Raw genomic sequence first — 20,719 nt, forward strand, 5'->3', positions numbered from 1 at the left:
CAGGTATAAATACCAAGCTCGCCCCTGCACTCGCGCACGCGATCAACCACCACCAGCTAACCACTACACCACCACCACCACCACAACAGGTCACTACACCACCACCACCACCGCAACAACAGCTTCAAGCCTACACAGAGAGAGAGCGACATGTCTACACTCTTAGGATTCACCGACCCGTTCGCAGACCTGCTCGACATGCAGAGGCAGATGGACCGCCTCATGAGCGCCTTCACCGCCACCACGACCGCCGCGCCCGTGGCGACTATCACCGGCGCGCCCCAGCTGACCACCGCCACCAGGGCGAGGGCGAGGTGGTCGCCGAACCTCGACGTGTGGGAGACCGAACAGTCGATCGTGATCCACGCCGAGCTGCCCGGCTGCAACCTCGACGACATCAAGCTGAGCGTGACCGGCGACAACCGGCTCGTGCTCGAGGGACACAAGCGCACCCGGCCCGCCGCCGAGAAGATGGAGGAGATGGAGGAGAAGAAGGAGAAGAAGAAGATGGAGGAGGAGAGGTGGGTCCGTCGCGAGCGGTTCGAGGGCGACTTCTACCGCACGCTGCTGCTCCCGGCGGGCGTCGAGGCCCGCCAGATCCGGGCCGACTACGCGAACGGCGTGCTCGAGGTGGTCATCCCGAAGCCGACCCGGGAGCGCGGCGCCAAGCGGCAGACCATCGACATCAAGGAGGGCGGAGGCCTCGTGGCCAAGCCGCAGCCGCAGCCGCAGGCGCTGCAGGTCGAGCAGCAGCCCAAGGTCGAGAAGAAGAGGGCCGAAGAGGAGAAGCAGGAGGAGGAGCGCGTAGAGGCCCAGCCGCCGCCGCAGCAGTTCGAGAAGAAGGAAGAGGAGAAGATGGAGGCGAAGGAGGAGGAGAAGAAAGAGGAGAAGATGGAGCAGCCGCAGCTCGAGAAGAAGGAGGAAGTGGAGCAGCCCCCGTTCGAGAAGAAGGAAGAGGAGAAGAAGATGGAGGCGAAGGAGGAAGAGAAGAAGGAGGAGAAGATGGAGCAGCCGCCGCTGGTCGAGAAGGAGGAGGTGAAGGAGGCGGAGCGCGTAGAGCCTCAGCTGCCGCCGCTTGAGAAGAAGGAGGAAGAGGCGAAGCCTACCGAGGAGGGCAAGCAGGAGACCATCGAGATCAAGACACCGGAGGAGACCACAACCGCCGAGCAGCCGCAGGTCGAAAAGAAGGAGGAGCGCGTCGAGGTTCAGCCGCCGCAGCTCGAGAAGGAGGAGGAAGAGGCGAGGCCTGCTGAGGAGGGCAAGCAGGAGACCATCGAGATCAAGACCCCCGAGGAGGCCACGACCGCCGAGCAGCCGCAGGTCGAGAAGACGAAGGAGGAGGAGGAGAAGGAGCGCGTAGAGGCTCAGCCGCCGCAACAACCGCAGATGGAGCAGCCGCAGGTGGAGGCGAAGGAGGAGGAGCGCGTGGAGGCTCAGCAGCCGCCGCAGCTCCAGGCCGAGAAGGAGGTGCCGATCGAGCCGACCAAGGAGGAGGAGAAGGAGCGCGTCGAGGTTCAGCCGCCGCAGCTCGAGAAGAAGGAGGAGCAAGAGGCGAAGCCTGCAGGGGAGACCATCGAGAGCAAGGCCACCCTCCTCGAGGAGCAGCAGCAGCAGGAGAAGCCCCAGGAGGAGGGCTACGCGCCCACGACACAGGGCGAGCGCAGCATCTTCATCGGCGAAGGCGAGGCCCATTGAGAAGCGAGCGAGCAAAAGCGGGCGTTGAGATGCAACCTGTGTATAAAAATAAACAAGTAATAGAGTAAATAATAAATAATAAATATAATTATCATCAATCAAAATGATCATTAATTACTACTAATGGGTGTGTTGCGCAGCGTGTTTGCCAAACATGTCGGTCGTGGCCACGTGTGGAGCTCGGAAGGTGGGGTGCCCACTCCGCAAGCCATTCCGTCGCACTTTCCGCAGAACGTGTTTTAATCGGCGTTGTCACGCTGACGTGGACGTCAATCCCAGGTCCCGGGGGCACACTCCGCTGGAGGTCATCTTACCCCCCCTTGTTGCCGCCGTCACCGTAGCAGGAGAGGAGCCAGCCGAAGAAGAAGAAGGAGAAGGAGGAGCTAGAAGGTACAAAGAAGAAAGCCATGGACTCGACACCACCGGAAGGAGAAGAAAAAGACCACCCCCTTGTTGTTGTGGGAGGCGGAGAGGTGGACGTGATGGACTACACGGAGGCCTGGGGCGGAGAACTGGTCGAGGTACTTGCTGAAGGCGGAAGAGGAAGCGGGGAAGAAGAGGGGGGCGTGGCTACGGCCGCCCACTTCCAACGGCGGCTGCTCGACCTGTTGGCGCTGCCGGACGAGCTGCTGGTGCGGGTGCTGGCCTCGCTCTCGAGCCTGGCCGACGCCTCCAACGCCTTCGCCGCCTGCCACCGCCTCTACTCCATTTACCTCGACGACCACTACTGGAGGTAAATTATTAATTATAAGTTATCTTCCATATATTCATAATAGTATATTACTACAATTAATATTTATTTTAATTGGTTGTAATGTGGATTTTATTGATATAACAAATATATATTTGTTTATCTCTTTTTTTTGTAGAGCGGTGGTGAAGGGCAGGTGGGGGGTGCGCGGGCGCGGCTTGCGTCAGTCGGCGGGCATCGACGTCCCGTGGCGCTGCTTCGTCAAAGAGAAGCTCGCCCTCTTCCGCGAAGGTCTCTCTCCCTCTTCTTCCCCTCTTCCTCTTTCCTCATTGAGGAAATTACTTATTTTAATCAAATCACAAGATCAGAAAACGAAACCGAAAACAAAAACGAAAACGAAAACGAAACATAACAAAACCAAACGAAACGTGTGGGTGCAGGGGCCATGGAATGGAAGACCAAGGCCAAGATCGGAGAAGCGCCCGTGTCGCGCTACACCCACACCGGCACCGTGGTACCGCCTTCGATCTCCACCGTAAATAGTGAGAGAGAGAAACAACGTTAGGGCACTGATCGAACCGTGTGCGTGCGCTTCTGCCTCCACTGTGTGTGGTCGTGTCTCGGTTGGCATTGTGCGGCCGGGCTCAGGTGGGCAGGAAGATCTACTACATCGGCGGCCAGACGTCGCCCGACGTGCCTCGCCTCAACGAAATCTGGGCCTACGACGTTGGTTCGAAACCTCTTTTCCACCCAACCACCAGCAGCAAGCTCGTGCGAAGCGTGAATGATGATGATAATGACGGTGGTGATGTGGATGGTGGTGGTGATGGTGGTGATTGGTGGGGGGGGGGCGTATGCAGATAAGGGCTCGTTCGAGAGGGTGGAGCTGGTGAGCGGAGCGGTGCCCAACTTTGCGCGGCACACGGCGGTGGCGATCGGCACCAAGATATGGGTCTACGGCGGCTACGACGGGATCGGCTCCTTCTTCGGCCTCGCCCTGTTCGACACCGGTACACGCCACGCACGCCACGCACGCCACACACGCCACGCACGCCACACACGCCACACGTGCATGTGTGTGGAATGTGCTGCCTTGCTAGGCTCACGCTTGGCATATCTGTCATTCCACACACGCAGAGGCGCTGACCTGGACGTACCCCAAGGTCCACGGCGAGGAGCCGCCGCCTCGCTCCAACCACTCGGCCGCCGCCGTCGGCAACAAAATGTACACCGGTGACCTCTATAGCCCCCCCGTGTTAAGACAGGTGCTGACGTCACTCACCCCCCCCTTCTGGCCACCCCTTATTAGGTACGTGTTCGGCGGATCGGCCAACCTGCAGGGCCACTACACGATCCTGGGCGACTTCCATGAATTCGACGTATGTAGCCCCCTTCGCGGGGGAGACCTCTCTCTACCCCTCCCCCCCATGAGCTGTGTTGACGCCTCGCATGCGGGCGGCGCGTGGGCCATGTACAGACGGAGACGATGACGTGGACCCGCCTGGACACGAGGTTCAAGTGTCCGTCCCCGCGCGTGGGCCATCGCATGGTATCGCTCGGTCAGAGGTGCGCACGCATTGTTGTTAGTTTGTGTCGTGTCGTGTCGTGTCGTGTGTGTGTCGTGTGTCGTGTCGTGTGTGTCGTGTGCGTGTGCGTGTCGTGTCGTGTGTGTGTGCGTGTCGTGCGACGACTCACCGCGCGCGCCGATTCTCAGGGTGTTCCTGTTCGGCGGAGGCGTGTGGTCGGTTGATGACGGTTGGCACACCAAGCTCAACGAACTCTGCATCTACGACACTCGTACAACTCCCCGCCCCCGCGGTCAACTCGACATGGCGGACCACTTACTGAGGCGCTGTTGGGTCAAAGGGGCGCGACAATGGACCCACCTGCCCAGCGCGCTGCAGACCCCGCCGGTGTGCTCGTACCCGTTCCTCTTCGTGGCGGGCTGCCACCTCTGCGTGTTCGGTGGGCAGAGCCTGAACGACGTAGCCGTCACCAACGAGCTCTACATGCTCGACACAAGTACGCACACCGTCTCATTGCCACGTGCGACACGACACAACACGACACGACCAACAACACGACACGACCAACGACACGACACGACCAACGACACAACACGACACAACACGACACGACACGACACGACACGACACAACACGCGTGTGGTTCTGATGTGTGTCGTTTTTCTTTCTTGTGGTGTTCAGTCAGCTTGACTTGGGCCAGAGCGGAGGAGCCCCAGGTCAAGGGGCACTTCCCGGGTCCCGAGGGACATGGGCGTCGCCAACGTCGTCGGCGACACATGTCTGCTCTATGGCGGGTACTCCCTCCCGCGTGTCACTGTGTCCGGCGTGTCGCGTGTCGCGTGCGTGTCGTGCGTGTCGCGTGCGTGTCGTGTGGTTTCTGGGTGAGTGTTGAGACTGTTCTTTTTTAAACCTCAGGTACAGTGGCGGTTCGCTCTACTCAGCTGTGGACTTCTGGGAGCTCAGGTTCGACAAGGTGGCCTTCGCCAAGCACCCGGAGCCAGCGGTATCGTCCGCGCACATGTGAGTGCATTTCATATTTTCTGTACAATCTCAACCAAGTTTGAGATGATCAAGTTGCATTCTAATAAATCTAATAAATGCTCAGCATGGAACATCTGGCCAACACAACTCCCGTTGACCTCAAAAAGGAAGATCATCAACTTTTAGTAGAGTTCTAGTTCGACCTGCCAATGGCGAATGAGCTCTGGCAGGGTCAAGACCTGACCCAGATTTCATCTGCCAGAAATCCACCAGCAAACCCAAAAATTTGAAAGAGAAACTCCCAGTCGGAGTTGTTCCTTCCACACATAAAACAAACACCGAAACGACACTGCCACAACAACAACAACCCATCAAGAACAAGAGAGCACCAACTGAGGTCCTTCAACCACACAACAACCTCCAGGTAAAAAAACCACCCACCCAACTCACCTGGCAACCTTCACCCACCACCAGCTTGCTGATCTGTTCTTCTTCTTCAATTGAGTGCACACAACACAGAACCCCCAACAGCATGCACATCCCCATCGTGAGCCCCGTCCTCCGTGGAATCACCCACGCCGTCGTCCGCGTCGTAACTCTGCCCGCCCGACTCTTTGGCGGCCGCCGCCGACGAGTCGGCTACTAGTCGCCCGACCGCACACATGACACGACACACAGAATAATAATAAAAATGAAATAACACACCACAAGCGCCTCTGGTGGTTGGTGGTTGATGGGAAAAGTGTCTTCTTCTTCAGCTGATCGCCGACGATCCAGTCGATCAGAGAGGGAGGGAGGGAGGGGGGGTTGGATGTTGAAGATGATTGAAGAGAGAGAAGAGAGCTCAGAGCTTAGGGAGGAGTTGACGAGAGTCGGAGGGGAGACCGATCGTGGGCACGACGGAGGTGGTCGAGGTAGTGGAGGTGGTGATGGTGGGGAGTAAGGGCAGCAGGGTCGACGTCGGCGCGTCAAAGACGCGTCTCGATGATCTTCTGCACCCTGGCGTGGACCTCCTGGGGCTTCCTCTTGGCGTCGAGCTTCTCGAGGATACCCTGCTTCTTGTAGTAGGCCGCCACGGGCACGGTGTCCTTGTGGAAGCTGGCCAGACGCCTCTTGATCGTCTCGGGGTTGTCGTCGCTGCGCTGGATCAAGGGCTCGCCAGTGATCTGTTGCGTGTGCGGCGATGCGCGTGCGTGTGCGGCGATGCGTGCGAGTGCGGTGAGCGGGTTGCCAGCTGGAGGGAAGTAACAACAACAAGAAGAAGACGAAGAAGTAGAAGAAGTAGAAGAAGAACGGATGATGATGATGAAGGAAGAGACGTACGTCGTCCTTGCCGGCGACCTTGGGGGGCGCGTACTTGACGTGGTACGATCGGCCGGAGGCGGGGTGCACGTACCGGCCACCGAGACGGTCGAGCACGATCTCGTCGTCGATCTCGAACTCGAGAGCGGCAGTGAGCTTGGAGTTGCTCTTCTCCAGCATCTCATCCAGCTGCACGATGGTGGGCACGTGCAAGAGAGAATTTGTGGATCAATTGAAAGTCTGGCCCATTCCATTCACCTTCAATATGCGTGTAGAAAAACAAAAATGTACATTGCTGCATGAAGGGGGAAGAGGTACCTTCTCGGCCTGGACGACGGTGCGAGGGAAGCCATCGAGGATGAAGCCATCCTTGCACTCAGGCTTGGTGAGGTTATCCTTGATCAGATTGACCATGATCTCGTCCGACACGAGCTTGCCGGCAGCCATGACCTCCTTGGCCTGCCTGCCGATTTCGTTGCCCTCGGCCACGGCAGCGCGGAGCATATCGCCAGTGGAGAGATGGCACACGGTGTGCTGCTTCTTCAGGAGATCGGCCTGCGTGCCCTTACCGCTGCCGGGAGGACCCAGGAAAACGAAGCGAAGAGGCTTGGAGGACTGCATGTTGATCTATTCGACTGAACGAAGCGCGTGTCTGCATGCATGAACGCAGGCACGGAATGATTGTTGCCATTAGCGAAATGTTCGAGCATGCCGAGGCACGATGAAGGAAGATGATGTGGGCTGATTCTTTCGCAAGATCAATCCGGCAAAATTTCACGTCATTGAAAATTGATCATTGGCAGATTTGAGTGGCACGAGCCGCGCCGTTGTTGAATTGATGAAGATTCAGCGCTGGCGGCGGCAGATGGGCAGGAAAAGGGGCCAGGAGGGATGCATACATGAGATGATGGCTCTGTGAGGATTCCACAACACGAAAAGAAGAGAAAAAACGATCAACAGAAAAAACGAACAGTCCGGACTTTTGGTCCTGCCGACGCCGACCACGTTAGGCCCGCGACACGATTCAGCACTCGCACGACACGCACAACAACAGGAATGCTCAGGGACTTGATGATGTGCTTGTTCTTCTTCTTCTTCTTATTGATCTACTTGGACATGAAGCGGACCGTGTTGTCGTGAGACTTGAAATGCAACAGCTTAGATTGTGGGACACCGTTACCGTGTACGAGCAACTGCACGCGTAGTGTCGCATCAGTACTGGTGTAGCAATCAAGAGAAAAGGAAGAAACGGTGATGCGTGTGCGTGTGCGGTTGTATGTGTGTGCGTGTGCGGTTGTGTATGCGTGTGCGGTACCTGTCCGTTGACTTCCTTGGAGTAGCCGCTAGGAAGACCAGAAGCTGACATGATGATGTCTGCTCGATGCTCCAGCGCCTTCACCAGCTTCTGATCGTCTTCTACATCGCCATGCACCAACACCACCAAGCTCGCTCGATTCTGTTTCACACACACACACACACACACGCACGCACACACCGCACACACCGCACACATACACATTGAGGACATTCTTCACCAAGGCGAGATGAGTAAGAAGAAAGGAGCGGCGCTACTTCGGTTCGTCGGATGAAGGCTTGGAGGTAGTGGACGAGGTCGAGCACGAGGGCCGGCCGTTGGCAGGTCTCCAGCAGCACGCTGAGGTTGTCGATGACGATGCACACCTCGTCCATCGCTTCGCTCGACTCGACGAAGGCCTTCACCTTGTGGTAGAGCGACTTGAAGGCGGCGTCCTCGTTCTCGCCCAGGCTCCAGCTGTCCAGTCCTGGCGTTGCCGCCACCGCCGGCGCTGATGAAGTAGAAGGAGCGGACCAGTCGTAGGGAGTCGAGAGGGCATTGATGTACATGAACTGCTGCTTCGTCTGCGCCGCCTTCAAGTTGCACGCCTGTAAATAACAAATAAACATTATTATTTATTATTTATTATTTATTATTTATTTGTTATTGGAATTGATTATTAGTATTTTGATGATTTGAGAGGGCACCAGCTTGCGGCCAACGCCCGAGTAGTGAAAGAAGCTCTGCTCCAATCCCACCAAAAGGGCTCGCTTGTTGGCCTTGAGATATCCGAAAACGAAATGGGGCAGCAGCACAGCGCCATCGGCCTCCAACGAGTCCCGAATGAGAATAAACTTGCCCGTGGGGAAGTGTGGCTCCGGCCAGTTCAAAATCGTGCTCAGCTCTCTGTACATCTTTGCGTTCGATTATTGAATTGAATATTGATTAGTTTTGTTTTTTTATTTCTTATTTGCTTTCATTTTTTGGATTCGTGTAGCGCCGTGGCGGGTGCGTGTGTTGTGGTCGAGGCGAGGGCCGCTTGCTGTTGATGTCGGCTGTGTTGGGCTGGCGTTGTGGCTGGTGCTGGTGGTGATGATGGTGCTGCTCTGCTGGGATCTGATCGAGCTGGCGCTGGGCGATGGCGTCGGGCGCCACGCTGGCCCGCCTCATCTTCTCGGCCAGCCGCCGCGCCCGCACCACGTCCTTCCGCTCCAGGCAGAAGCCCAGCAGCGAGCTGAACGACTTGGCCGTGGGTCGTGCGAGGCCCACGTGATCGTCGGTGCTGCCGCGGTTGTCGGTGGTGTGGGTGTGGCGCAGCAGGCTGTCGAGCACGCGCTCGGCCTTGTCGAGCTGGCCGTTGCGCGCGAGGGCCTCGATGAGCGAGTTGTAGTTGTTGGTGTCGGGCCGCGGGCTCGTGCCCATTGCGGCAAAGTGGGCCTCGGCCTCCTCGGGCCGGCCGGCGTGCCCGGCAGCATCGATGAGTATCGAGAAGGTCGTGTGGGAGGGCCGCACGCCCTCGGCCTTCATCAACTCGAACACCTGCAGGGCTTTGCTGTAGCCCGTCTCTCGCATGGCGCCTTCTATGAAGACCTGCCAACGCACACAACACATGGCGTCAGTGGTCACTTGCAGAGATGATGATGATGATGATGATGATGATGAAGGTGGTACGTTGTAGATGGAGACATCCGGTTTGATCTTGTGCTTCCGCATGTGTGCCAACAGCGTTGCTCCCTAACACAAAGCGTGAGTCCACGCATGCATTGCGTGTCGTGTGTCGTGTGTCGTGTCGTGATGTGCGTACCCGGCTGACGCGGCCGGCTTTGGCGAATGTGTCGATAAGCACGCAGTAGCTGCTTGCACTCACCAGCTCCGGCGAGTGACTGCGCATCACGTCGAGTATCCTGATGCCCTTCTCCACATCGTCCGCCTTAGCGCACACGCGCAGCAGCGCATGCCACACATCCGCATTGGCCTCCACCTTCTTCTGGACAAGCGCTTGTGCCATCTGTGTGTCGCGTGAGTCGTGTCATGTGTCGTGTTGAGAATGCGGCGCGACAAGTGCCGAACTAGGTGGCTGCCGGGCACGTACATTGAAGGCCTGGTCCATGGGCATGGTGTCCGACATTCGGTTGATGAGATCACCAAGGGCCCTGGCGTTGGGCACCATGTTGCGCTTCTTCATGGCCTCGATCACCCGCTCCATCTCCGTCAGCTGTCGGTTGCGCGCCAGCCCCGACAGCATGCCACTGTAGGTGATCATCGACGCCTCCAGCCCCAGCGCTTCCATTTCCTTTGTTTTACAATTTAATTACGTAAGAGATAAAGATGAAAAAAATAAATATGAATAACCAGTAATCATAAATGAAAAGAATTAAAAATAAAAAGGACAGTAAAGGAAGTTACCTCTTTCAGTTGTTGGGCCTTCAGGTGGTCGCCCACATGAGAGAATCCGGCGATGAGCGCCGAGTAGACCTTGAGGTCGGGCTGCACGCCCACGTCCTGCATCTCAATGAACGTCTGATACGCCTCCGCCACCCGGCCCGCCTTGCAGCTGTTGTTGATGATCTCCGTGTAGGTCCGTACGTCGGGCTCTATTCCCTATTGCGTCGTCATATGATTAAACGTGTGTGTCGTGTGTGTCGTGTGTGAAGTGACATATATGGTACCTTATGCTTCATGACCTCGAGCATATCGCGCACCTTGTCTATGCGCCCGGCACGCGCAAAGGCCATGATCATGGAGTTGTAGCTATGAAGGGTGGGCGTCATGCCCAATCGCTGGATCTCGTTGAAGAAGTACTGCGCCTTGCCCACCTCCCCGGCCCGGCCCAGCGCGCTCACCAGCGCGGTCAGCACAAACACGTCGGGCACCTGCGACACACGACACACGACACGGCCCACAACACACGGAGTGAGCTTTGGTAGTGACGGTGAGCCCCGGCTTTCTACGTACGTAGCCCTGCTGGGTCATGCGGGTCACGAGGTCGAGCGCGGCGTCGGTACGCTGGAGCTTGCCCAGGAGGGCGATGAGGGCGCTGCATATGAACGGGTGGCACTGGCCGGCTCGGCTGAGCTCCTCCTTCAACGCGTCCAGAGCCACGCCCACATCTGGTGTGTGTCGTGCGTGGTGTGTGCGTGCGTGTGTGCGTGCATGTGTGCGTGCGTGGATCACAGCTCGTTACCACGTGTAGCACTACACACGGGCGAGTAGTGTTTGTACCCTTGCCCTGGTCGTGCAGGCTCTGCATGCGTCGTAGGATCGATGCCACGGCGGGCATGGACGGTTGAGCGTTGTCCAGCGCTCTCACCTCTGCCACGAGGTCCTCCACCGAGCCTGTCACACGTAAAACGCAATCAACAATTTAAATGTTAATAAATATAAATAGAATTTAAATCAATAATTGGGCACCTGTCCAGGCGGGACGCGGAGGTCTGTGCGCTGGTCGAGACACTTCGCTGGTGGCGGCCGAGGCGGTCAACCCCCTGCGGGTGGTTCTGGCGAGCAGCGCGTCAGGCGGAAATCGAAGGAGTGCCGGAGCGGGTGTGGTGGTAATCAGCGTGGACGGCAAACGACTGCATGCCGAGGGCGTCCACCGAGCGGATGTCCGGCCTGCTGCCCCTCCTGGCGCCGACCAGCAGCGCAAGCCGGCACGCGGCATCGCCCCCGCAGCCCTCATCTTCTGTTCTGCTTTGTATTCTAAGTTTCGAAATTATTGGGAGATTTTGAAACGAGCGAAAAAAGGCGGGAAGTGCCTGCAACGAAGCAACGGTTAATCTACACCAACTACGCCCGGTGATCGATCAGGCACAAAACCGCAAGGGAAGGAGTAGAGAATGAGTCTCGATGCATTTCTTCGCGAGGAGGTCAAAGAATGGAACGATGAATCAGCGATGCGGGAGTTCTTCGCGCCTCTGCCCTTGTCTCGAGAGCTAGACCCGCACAGATGGGACTCATTGATGAACTTCTGGTCCGAGCGGGTGCTGCCTTCCGCCATGCGGCACACCAACTCCCTCTCCTTCACAATCGATCAATTGAAGTCGAGCCTCAAGTGCGATGGCTACTTTCCAGCTGGCCTGGACAGCATCGTGGTACGAACGAACCCGGCTCCACAGAACGATTGGGCGACTACTTTCGCTAGCTCCTTGAAAGAGTCATCAATCAAGCATCAATTTATCCATTACTGTCTCTACGTGCAGGCAGAGATGAACCGCAAGGGCATGGTCGTGGCCGAGGGCCAGGTGGCGGCCCAGACGGCGGGCTGGGGCTCGTGGCTGTGGGGCAACCTTGTGGCGCGGCCCATCTCGTGGGGCTGGAGTCAGGTGGTCGCGCCTGCCGAGGCCGAGCCGGCCACTGTCGATCCCAAGGCCCGCCTCGTTCTCCTGCCGCTCCTCAAGGTCTGCCCCCACCCATTGTTCGCCCTATCGTTGTCTCACACGTACGATCGCACACGGCAGGCCAAGGCCGATGAGGTGCTGTCCAAGCACGCGGACGGTGTGTTTGCTGCCGACCATCTGGTCACCCAGCGGCAGCTGCTCGACACCACGGGCCTCAACGCGCAGGACCTGCAGATCCTCCTCACCTACATGCACGCCAACGGCAAGGCCGCCCTGTTTGAGACCGCCCGAGGAGAGAAGGTAGTAATCTGGCCTAGGCCTTGCTCACTGCGCGTACACGTCTGAGAGAGTCACGTCTTTCGTTTCGTCAGGCGGTCAAGCTGGCGAAGGCCGGAGAGAGCAAGGTGGAGCTCAATGAGGCGGACAAGGGCATCCTGCAGCTGAAGGAGACCCTCGGCTCGTTGGAGAAACAAGAGGGCCAACTCAGCAAGGACATTGATGGGTACGACTACAGGCCTGGACTGAGCGAGAGCTGTGACAAGCTACTCCCTTCGTTTGCGCACTCACGCACGTACGACGCACATGACGCACACTACACGCGCAGATGTCGAGTGAAGGCGACGAACTGGCTTAAGAAAAAGAACAAGCCCAAGGCGATGATGGAACTCAAGCGCAAGCAGAGGCTGCAGTCCGTCCTCGACAAGCGACTGTCGTTCATCGAGAACATTCACCAGATCCTCCACACCATCGAACAGACCCAAACTGACAAGGAGGTACCATCGGCGCCACACCTCTTTGCCTCAAGCCCATATCCAACTAAGGCCGTGTCGTGTCGTGTCGTGCGATCAGATGATCGACCAATTCAAGCTGGGCGTGGATACGCTCAAGCGAGTCCGCGAGGAGTCCGGGGTGACCGTGGAGGCCGTGGACCAGGTCATGGACGACCTCCAGGATGCCCTGCTCGACCAGCGAGAGATCGACGACGCCATCTCCTCCGGCCAGGAGCAGCTCAGCTCAGTCGACGAGGCCGAGCTCGAGGAGGAGCTTGCCCAGCTCGTCGCCACAGCGCTTCCTCTCCCCGCCGCTGCCGTCCCTGTCGCCGCTGCGGCCGCCACTCCCGTCCGACAGCAGCAGCCCGAGGCCCAGCAGCAGCCCAGGCAGACGGAGGACGCGGAGGTGGCGTCGCTTGCCGCGCTGCTGGCTGGCATGCCCTCGGTGCAGCACCTGCCCGACCCGGCCAACGTGAAGGAGGCCAAGGAGCATGACGAGGACGACTCCCTGCCCGATCTCGATTCGCTCCAGTTTGCCGGCTGAGCGCTCTTGGGGTGGCGAGCGAGATGATGATGATGGCGTCCCCCAACCTCTCCCTTTTTGAATGTACATACTTTCTTTTTGCAAGCCCGATCGAGGTTGATTGATCATTTTTTTGTTTTAAACGAAGGTTGTACTGCGTGGTCTCAGTTGAGCCTGCGTTCGCTGGTGGTGCGCACGTCGCCCCTGCTCGCGCCACCGCCGCTGCCGCCCAGGTTGCGCTGCGATCGCTCGCGGATGACCCGCGCCTTCTTGTGCCAAAGCGTACGATCGCCGCTGCCACTGTTGCCGTTGGCGTTGACGCCGGCGTGGGCTCGGCTCGGGCTGGCGCGCGAAGAGGTCGACCCCACGGAGCCGTTGTTGTTGTTGTTGCGGGCCGCGGCGCCCTCGATGGCGGCCGTCATGCGGTCGCGCGAGCTGAGCGGCACGGGGATGTCGCCCGACCGCGGCGACGCCCACGAGTAGGACTTGCCCAGGCTCGGACGGCGGCCCTGGGCCTGGGCCTGGCGCTGGCGTCGCGTCTCCTCGATCCGCTCGTTGACCTTACGCGCCCTCTCCCTGTCCTTCCACCTGTGCGCCCTCTCCACTTCTTCTTCTTCCTCGTCATCTTCATCTTCATCTTTTTCGCCCCTGTCCACGTCAGCATTTTCGTCGACGAGCCGCTGTTGAACGTAGCGGCCGACCAGCTTGGCGCCGCCGATGGCCGCGCTCGTGGCGAGGCCGCCCATGCTGCCGCTCATCGTCTGCGGCTCGCTGTGGCCTCGGGTCGGTACCACCTTCTTGTGGGTCCTCGCGCTGGCCGTCCGTACCACCTCCTTGCCCTTCTCCTCCTCCTTCTTCCTCTTGGACGATGTCGAACTGGTTCCATTTTCCTTCTTCGCTGTAGCGAGACCCAAGCGACGACGACGTGCGGCGTGCTCATCGTCTTCTTCATCCTCTTCTCCGCTGGGCTGAAGTGGGGCGGAGAGGCCTCGGTCGAGACTGGCGCGCTTGGAGCGGAAGCCCACGCGCTCCTCGGTGCCGCGGCGCCGCTGGGCCGCCCGCTCGAGGAAGCTGTCGATGGCGGCCTCCTCGGCCTTGGCCGCCTGTCGCTGCCTCGCCTGCTCCTTCTCGGCCTCCTCCTTATTCAGCTCGACCAGCGCTGCCGCCTTCTTGGCCTCCAGCTTCGCCCGATACTACACGCAGGCCAAATTTAAATTCGAATTAGCCCTAATAAGGAAAATAGAACAGATAAAAATAAAAATCACACCTAAAATAATATAATATTACCTTTTCGCGTATGCTGTGGGGGCGGTCGCTGGATTCATCCTTCTCGAGCTTGGCCGGGGAGGGGGCGCTCTGAGCCCGCTTGAGGAGATGCTCCTGCTTCCTCATCTGGCGCCTATCCTCGAGCTGGTCTTCTTCACCTTCCGACGATTTGTTGTTTCGCGATTCATCCTCATCTTCTTCGTCAGCGGCAGCGCTCGCCCTCCGTTGCTTGCGCCTGTCCTCGAGTTCGCTCTGCCGCTTGCGCTCCTCTTCTTCCCTCCTCTTCCTCTCTTTCTCCTGGAATTTCCCTCCACCAATTTCTCTTTCTTTTCTCTTCTCTTCCTTCGCGTAGCGCTTCTTTGATGAAGAGGATGATGCTCCGTCTCCCTCCGAATCGGATGAAGCTGCGTCGCCGCCCTTGCTCTTCTTCTTGTCGGACTTCTTCTTTCCTTTGGGAAAGATGTTTCGTACGCCCTTGAAGAATCGATTGATTTTCGACTTCTTGCGAGCCTCCTCGTACTTGTCCACCGTCTCCGAGGTCTTGCCCGCGAAGGCCTTGACCACGTTCACCAGTGAGGCCTCCTCCTCCTCGGCTCGCAGACGGCCTCGCCGATCGGCCGCAGAAGGCGGCGAAGTTGAGCCTTCTTCGTCCTTGAAGGTGGTTCGTCTGGTCCCTTGGCCGCGGGCCACCACCATCTGCCTGTCTCGTCGCCCCTCGTCGTCCCACTTGCCGAGGGACTTGCTCATCTGGCCCATGCCCTGACCGATCGTCTTCTTCTTCTCCATTCCACTCCACTGACACGCTTCTTCTCCTTCTCTTGTCTAGTTCACCTTCTTGACTACTTGCTTGTGCCTTGGCTTCTTGTGTGGTGACAACCCAGCACTGTGGGGTGGATGTGGGGAGTGGAGCGAACGCGTGCCATTGCCAACATCAGGTGAGAGGGCCAATGGCGCAACTCCACCCCAACGCACACAGAACTGGTTCTGTGGATTTCAAGAATCCACAGTCTTGGGCCAATGGGGCATGGCCATCACACCAGAAGCACAAGGCACAAACTGACACACCTTGCCTTCCTGAACCCTGTTTTGTCCAAGCCGTGGGCTGTTTCTCCTCCACTGTGCAGATCCTGGTGGGTGGTCTGTCATCCTCTTGATATCTCAGGTTCAACAAAAACAAGTAACACACACAACACACAAAAGTAACAAAAAGCAGTTCTTTTATTCACAAATAAATAAATAAAGGGAGGGTAAGGGAGGTCAGTCGTGCTTGGTCTTGATGGTGGCGCGCGGGTCAGATCGCGATGGTGCGGTGGCCTGGGGGTAGACCGAGATCCAAGGCGAAGGAAGAGATGGCGACGATGAAGGCGAGTGCGGTGATGAAGACGATGATGAAGATGATGATGATGAAGAAGATGATGATGAAGAAGAGGAAGAGGTCATCTTCGGTGGGAAGGGGACGGCGATGTCGATCTCGGCGCTTGGGTAGAAGTATTCGAAGACCATCCACAGGAGGAAGGTCACGATCCAGCCCGTCACCATGATCTTACCGCACCACCACCCCGTGCCATGCAACCTGCACCACCACCACCACCCAACTCAGTCATGGCACACACGGCACACGACACGACACGACACGCGCGACACATGACACGACACACGGCACGTCACGCGACACGATACGGACCTCTTCATGCGGTCGAGGGCGGAGCGGATGGGGGTGTTGGCGATGGAGTCGTAGACGCGCTCGGTGCGCGTGGTGACGTTCATCCAGCTGTACATCTTCCCGATCTGGGCGTTGAAGTCGTAGAACGCCTCGGCCGGTCGCCCGCGCGCGAGCGGGATCACCTCCACCAGCGCCTCCATAATCTCTGATGTTTCGTTGTTTTGTCAGCGCGTGTCGTGTCGTGTCGTGTCGTGTCGTGTCGTGTCGTGTCGTGTCGTGTCGTGTCGTGTGCGTGTGTGCGGTGGTGTGTGCGGGTCGCACCGCTGGGCTTGGGCTCGGCCAATCGGAGCATGTGGGGCGGCAGCACCTCGGGCACGCCGCCGACCTTGGTGGAGACGACGAGCAGCCCGCACGAGGCCGCCTCCACGATCGCGATACAGAAGGCCTCCGTCAGCGAACAGTTCAGGAAAATGTCGCCTCTCGTCAGAACCTCCCGCACCTGCTCCGCGCGTGTCGTGTCGTGTCATGTCAGCCCCGCGCGTGTCGTGTCGTATGTGTCGTGTCATGAAGAAAAGAACGCACGCGATCGTGTTTGAGGTTGCCCAGCATCTCGACGCGGTCGTGGAGCTGGTGCCGCTCCCGCATCTCCTCCAGGTCGAGCCGCTTGGGGCCGTCGCCGCCGATGAGCCAGTGCACGTCGGGAAACCGCCGGCAGACCTCGGGGATGACGTCGACCAACAGGTCCACTCCCTTTCGATACACCAGCCGACTGATCACCACGATCGTGACTGCACCGACGTGAGTGTCGTGTCGTGTCGTGTCGTGTGCGTGTCGTGTGTGGTGCGTGTTGTGTCGTGCGCAGAGGGTTAGGTGGCGTACGTCTTCCGCAGATGCGATTGGCGGGTTCGGGCACGAACGCGGAGCTGTCCACGGCGTTGGGGATGACCGACACGCCAGACGGATGTATCTGCGCTCGCAGTACCGTGTTCTCTTTACTGCACACGACACACGACACACGACACACGACACGCGCACGACCCACGCACACGACACACGACACACGACACACGACACACGGGGTCAGTTTGAGAGAGAGAGAGAGAGAGAGAGAGGAAATGAAAGGGGGAAAGGAGAAAAGAAAGGAAAGGAGTGGTGCACCTGGTGTTGGAGACGCAGATGACGTGGCTCACGTTGGAGAAGACGATCTTGAGGAGCTTGTTCATGTGGATGCTGCTGGCGTCGGCGAAGCCGAACAGCGAGTGGTCGGTGAAGACCGATGGGTAGCCCATCACCCCCGAGTGCAGCAGCGCCTCGAGCGCAAACGTAGAGAATGCCTGCGACACGTGTGTCACACACGTCAGGCCGTGTCGTATGTTAGTGTGTGTCGTGTGTCGTGTGTCGTGTGTGTCGTGTCGTGTCGTGTGTGTGTCGTGTCGTGTCGTGTCGTGTCGTGTGTTGTGTCGTGTAAAAAGAAAAGAAAAAGAAAAAGAAATACATACGCCATGGGCGTGGACGATGTCGATTTGCTCGCGCAGGAGGATGCAGCGGAAGTAGGGGAAGGTGAGGAGGATGCTGGGCAGCGTGTTTTGCAGAATGATCGGAATGTGCGGCAGGTAGTACACCTACATGGCACGCAGCACCGCACACGCACACACGCACGCACGCAGCACCGCACACGCACCACCGCACAAGAAGTGCGGCGTCAGCGAGAACGCAAGAGAAGAGGCACTGCGCAGTGCGGGCGCACCTTCACGCCACTCGAGAGATAGCGCACGCCCTCCCGATTGCCATAGCTGTGCGTCACAATCACCACCTGATCATCCCCGACGCTCCGTGAGTGCCCACACGACACGCCACACGCCACACGACACACGCCACACGACACACGCCACACGACACACGACACACGACACACGACACACGACACGCACGCAGCACCATGCACATGAAAAAGATGATAATAGAAAAAAATAAAGAATAAAGATGATAAATAAATAAAAATATAAATAAATAACTAGAGATGTGTACTTTGTGGCCGCGCAGGACGAGGCAGGAGGCCACCTGGTAGAGGTGGTTCTCCACGCCGCCCATGTTGGGGTAGAAGAAATCGCAGAACATGGCCACGTTGTAAAATCGTTTCCTCCTCGCTACGTGCCCTGACGCTGCCGATTGCGGTGAATGCGGAGGCGTCGTCGATGCACTTCCAGAAGTAGCGCCTGGCGCATGCCCTCCCTCCTCCTCTCCGCCCTCGCGCGGCAGCTCCATTCGACGATTTGTGGTGCCACCAAATAAAAATAAATAAATAAATAACGGTTTTATTTTATTCTTTTTGAATTATTTCTTTGAAGAGATCAGCAAGGAGAGAGAGAGATGGAGGTGGATGACGAGAGGCGATCGTGGGAGGAAGACGAGGGAGATGGCGACGAGGGCAGTGCGCGGCTGGCGTGGGAGCGCGACTACGAGCGGACGTGGGAGGTGGTCCAGGAAGATGCCACCGGCGCACTCGACACCCACTCCTTCCTCCACTCCCAACAGCGCCTCCGCCGGTCCCGCCCCCATCCTCATTTCTTTCTTATTTATAAATCTTATTTATAAATCTTATTCTTATTCATTTTTTATATTTAGTTATTTATTTGCATTTTATTTAGAAATTAACACAATTTTATAATAAGATTTCTTCATTGTGTTTTTAGATATTTGCATTTATCTGTTTTTTTAATTTATTTGTATTTGTATTTTTTTCGTGTCAAGAGCGGAGAGGGAGCAGCTGGGCGGCGGGGCGGGTGGGCGGGTGGTGCGGCGCGGGATGCAGCGGCACGTGTTCCTCGTGGTCGACCTGTCGCAGGCCATGGACGACGCCCACGACATGAAGCCCTCGCGCCTCGCCGTCACCCTCAAGATCGTCGAGGTGCGCACACGCACACGCACACACGCGACACGACACGCACCGCACACGCGCAACCGCACGCACTGCACGGGGCTGACCGCACACGCACACGCACACGCACACGCAGTCGTTCATCAGGGAGTACTTTGAGCAGAACCCGATCGCACAGCTGGGCATCGTCATCATGCGCGACGGCGCCGCCGAGAAGCTCTCCGAGCTCGGCGGTACGCGCGTGTCGTGTCGTGTCATATCGCGTGTCGCGTGTCGTGTGTGCGGTGAGTGTCGTGCGCGTGTGTTGTGTGTGCGGTGAGTGTGCGGTGCGTGTCGTGTTGACCCGGGGGGGGGGGCGTGCAGGGAATCCGGCGAGACACATCGGGGTGCTCAAGGACAAGGCGTCGACGGGCGGATCGGCCTCCCTCCAGAACGCCATCGAAGAGGCCTACTCCTCCCTATGGCACGCACGACACACACGACACATGACACGCACGACACACGACACACGCCGCGACACGCACGCGCACACAACGCGCGCACGACACGACACGACGCTCATGGGAGAGGGGGGGCGCAGTCACGTGCCCAAGTACGGGAGCCGCGAGATCGTGGTTCTGTTCGCAGGGCTGGCCACGTGCGACCCTACCGACATCAAATCCACCATCTCCAAACTCAAGGTACACGCACCGCACACACGACCGCACACACGACACGCGTACGTGTGCTCACCAGGACACACGCACACGACACACACGACACACACGACACACACGACACACGACACACACGACCACCACACACACACACGACACACACACACACGACACACACACGACACACACAACAGAAAGACAGCATTCGGTGTTCGATCGTGGGCTTGTCGGCCGAGATTCACATCTGCCGCGTCCTGGCCGAGTCCACCGACGTACGCCCACCACCATCGCTTGTGCGGCGCGCGTGTGCGATTCTCACATTGCGGCGTGTGCGGCACGCGTGTGCATGTGCGGTGGCGCGTGTGCGTACACAGGGCACGTACGGTGTGGCGCTGCACGAGGGCCACTACCGGCAGCTGGTGTTCGCCCACGTCTCGCCGCCGCCCGCGCAGCCCCAGCAGGTCGCCTCGTCCCTCATCCGCATGGGCTTCCCCACCCGCAAGCGCGACCACTTCCCCTCCTTCTGCTCCTGGTACCCCCTCCCCCTGTGCGTGTCGTGCTGCGGGCGTGTGCGGTAGGCGTGTGCGGTGGGTTGACCCGTGCGTGTCGTGTCGTGCGGCGTGTGCGGCCAGCCACAAGAGTCTGCGGCGGGAGGGCTATGTGTGTCCGCAGTGCGGGGCCAAGTGCTGCGAGCTGCCGATGGAGTGCCCCGTGTGCGGCCTCACGCTGGTCTCCTCGTCCCACCTGGCCCGCTCCTACCACCACCTCTTCCCCCTGCCCCTCTTCCAAGCCGTCCCCTTAGCCCCCACGTACGACACGACACGACACGACACGACACGACACGACCGCACACGCTGATGTGTGGGGGGGGAGCAGGGAGGAGGTGGTGTGCTTTGGGTGCCGCCGGCGGGTGAAGGGGTCGTCCACGACGAGTGGCGCCGAAGTCTACGCGTGCCCGCGGTGCGCCCGTAGCTTCTGCTACGAGTGCGACGTGTTCGCGCACGACCTCCTCCACACCTGCGCCGGCTGCGAAGTCCGACCATGACACTCGCGCGCGCGTGTCGTGTCGTGTCGTGTTCTCAATTTTTTGAAAACTCTCTTTTTCTCTTTTGTTGGGTTGTACATTGGCTCGAGCGC

At 58.5% G+C, this 20,719-nt stretch overlaps 9 protein-coding genes across 9 annotated transcripts; 4 read left to right on the forward strand and 5 right to left on the reverse strand.

The window, feature by feature from the left end:
- Window positions 1–150: 150 nt before the first annotated feature.
- On the forward strand, window positions 151–1,695 carry ACA1_391470 (Hsp20/alpha crystallin superfamily protein; the record flags this gene model as incomplete). The annotated part of the gene is made up of 1 exon (XM_004336741.1): window positions 151–1,695. One exon carries the CDS (start codon window positions 151–153, stop codon window positions 1,693–1,695), a length of 1,545 nt encoding a protein of 514 aa, XP_004336789.1.
- Window positions 1,696–2,177: 482 nt separating this feature from the next.
- Window positions 2,178–4,936, forward strand: ACA1_391480 (kelch repeat protein; the record flags this gene model as incomplete). The annotated part of the gene is made up of 12 exons (XM_004336742.1): window positions 2,178–2,428; window positions 2,565–2,677; window positions 2,827–2,900; window positions 3,035–3,116; window positions 3,247–3,396; window positions 3,524–3,611; window positions 3,696–3,765; window positions 3,864–3,952; window positions 4,101–4,183; window positions 4,253–4,408; window positions 4,613–4,706; window positions 4,834–4,936. The coding sequence occupies 12 exons, from the start codon at window positions 2,178–2,180 to the stop codon at window positions 4,934–4,936; spliced, it is 1,353 nt and encodes a 450-aa protein (XP_004336790.1).
- Window positions 4,937–5,861: 925 nt separating this feature from the next.
- On the reverse strand, window positions 5,862–6,816 carry ACA1_391490 (adenylate kinase; the record flags this gene model as incomplete). The annotated part of the gene is made up of 3 exons (XM_004336743.1): window positions 5,862–6,059; window positions 6,217–6,384; window positions 6,514–6,816. The coding sequence occupies 3 exons, from the start codon at window positions 6,814–6,816 to the stop codon at window positions 5,862–5,864; spliced, it is 669 nt and encodes a 222-aa protein (XP_004336791.1).
- Window positions 6,817–7,301: 485 nt separating this feature from the next.
- Window positions 7,302–8,403, reverse strand: ACA1_391500 (the record flags this gene model as incomplete). The annotated part of the gene is made up of 4 exons (XM_004336744.1): window positions 7,302–7,388; window positions 7,511–7,651; window positions 7,768–8,097; window positions 8,197–8,403. The coding sequence occupies 4 exons, from the start codon at window positions 8,401–8,403 to the stop codon at window positions 7,302–7,304; spliced, it is 765 nt and encodes a 254-aa protein (XP_004336792.1).
- A 52-nt stretch (window positions 8,404–8,455) lies between these two features.
- Window positions 8,456–10,973, reverse strand: ACA1_391510 (PPR repeat/pentatricopeptide repeat domain containing protein; the record flags this gene model as incomplete). Its single annotated transcript, XM_004336745.1, has 9 exons — window positions 8,456–9,079; window positions 9,161–9,223; window positions 9,294–9,497; window positions 9,582–9,782; window positions 9,896–10,090; window positions 10,159–10,362; window positions 10,445–10,599; window positions 10,712–10,825; window positions 10,901–10,973. Coding segments are annotated over 9 exons (1,833 nt in total), but the record flags the coding sequence as incomplete, so codon positions are not given.
- Window positions 10,974–11,448: 475 nt separating this feature from the next.
- ACA1_391520 (SNF7 family protein) lies at window positions 11,449–13,140 on the forward strand (the record flags this gene model as incomplete). Its single annotated transcript, XM_004336746.1, has 6 exons — window positions 11,449–11,580; window positions 11,689–11,886; window positions 11,947–12,129; window positions 12,198–12,328; window positions 12,431–12,599; window positions 12,676–13,140. The coding sequence occupies 6 exons, from the start codon at window positions 11,449–11,451 to the stop codon at window positions 13,138–13,140; spliced, it is 1,278 nt and encodes a 425-aa protein (XP_004336794.1).
- Window positions 13,141–13,283: 143 nt separating this feature from the next.
- ACA1_391530 (uncharacterized protein) lies at window positions 13,284–15,171 on the reverse strand (the record flags this gene model as incomplete). Its single annotated transcript, XM_004336747.1, has 2 exons — window positions 13,284–14,312; window positions 14,407–15,171. 2 exons carry the CDS (start codon window positions 15,169–15,171, stop codon window positions 13,284–13,286), a joined length of 1,794 nt encoding a protein of 597 aa, XP_004336795.1.
- A 471-nt stretch (window positions 15,172–15,642) lies between these two features.
- Window positions 15,643–18,166, reverse strand: ACA1_391540 (phosphatidylinositol:UDPGlcNAc transferase PIG-A, putative; the record flags this gene model as incomplete). The annotated part of the gene is made up of 10 exons (XM_004336748.1): window positions 15,643–15,699; window positions 15,844–15,958; window positions 16,070–16,253; window positions 16,370–16,493; window positions 16,631–16,836; window positions 16,928–17,043; window positions 17,207–17,382; window positions 17,548–17,670; window positions 17,796–17,861; window positions 18,077–18,166. The coding sequence occupies 10 exons, from the start codon at window positions 18,164–18,166 to the stop codon at window positions 15,643–15,645; spliced, it is 1,257 nt and encodes a 418-aa protein (XP_004336796.1).
- Window positions 18,167–18,418: 252 nt separating this feature from the next.
- ACA1_391550 (Ssl1like protein) lies at window positions 18,419–20,627 on the forward strand (the record flags this gene model as incomplete). Its single annotated transcript, XM_004336749.1, is given in 10 exon segments — window positions 18,419–18,594; window positions 18,800–18,956; window positions 19,063–19,159; window positions 19,290–19,329; window positions 19,507–19,606; window positions 19,777–19,854; window positions 19,957–20,114; window positions 20,215–20,242; window positions 20,255–20,374; window positions 20,499–20,627. 10 exon segments carry the CDS (start codon window positions 18,419–18,421, stop codon window positions 20,625–20,627), a joined length of 1,083 nt encoding a protein of 360 aa, XP_004336797.1.
- Between the last annotated feature and the right edge of the window lie 92 nt (window positions 20,628–20,719).

The sequence above is a fragment of the Acanthamoeba castellanii genome (assembly GCF_000313135.1).
Source record: "Acanthamoeba castellanii str. Neff unplaced genomic scaffold scf7180000084740, whole genome shotgun sequence".
Classification (NCBI taxonomy): domain Eukaryota; phylum Discosea; order Longamoebia; family Acanthamoebidae; genus Acanthamoeba; species Acanthamoeba castellanii.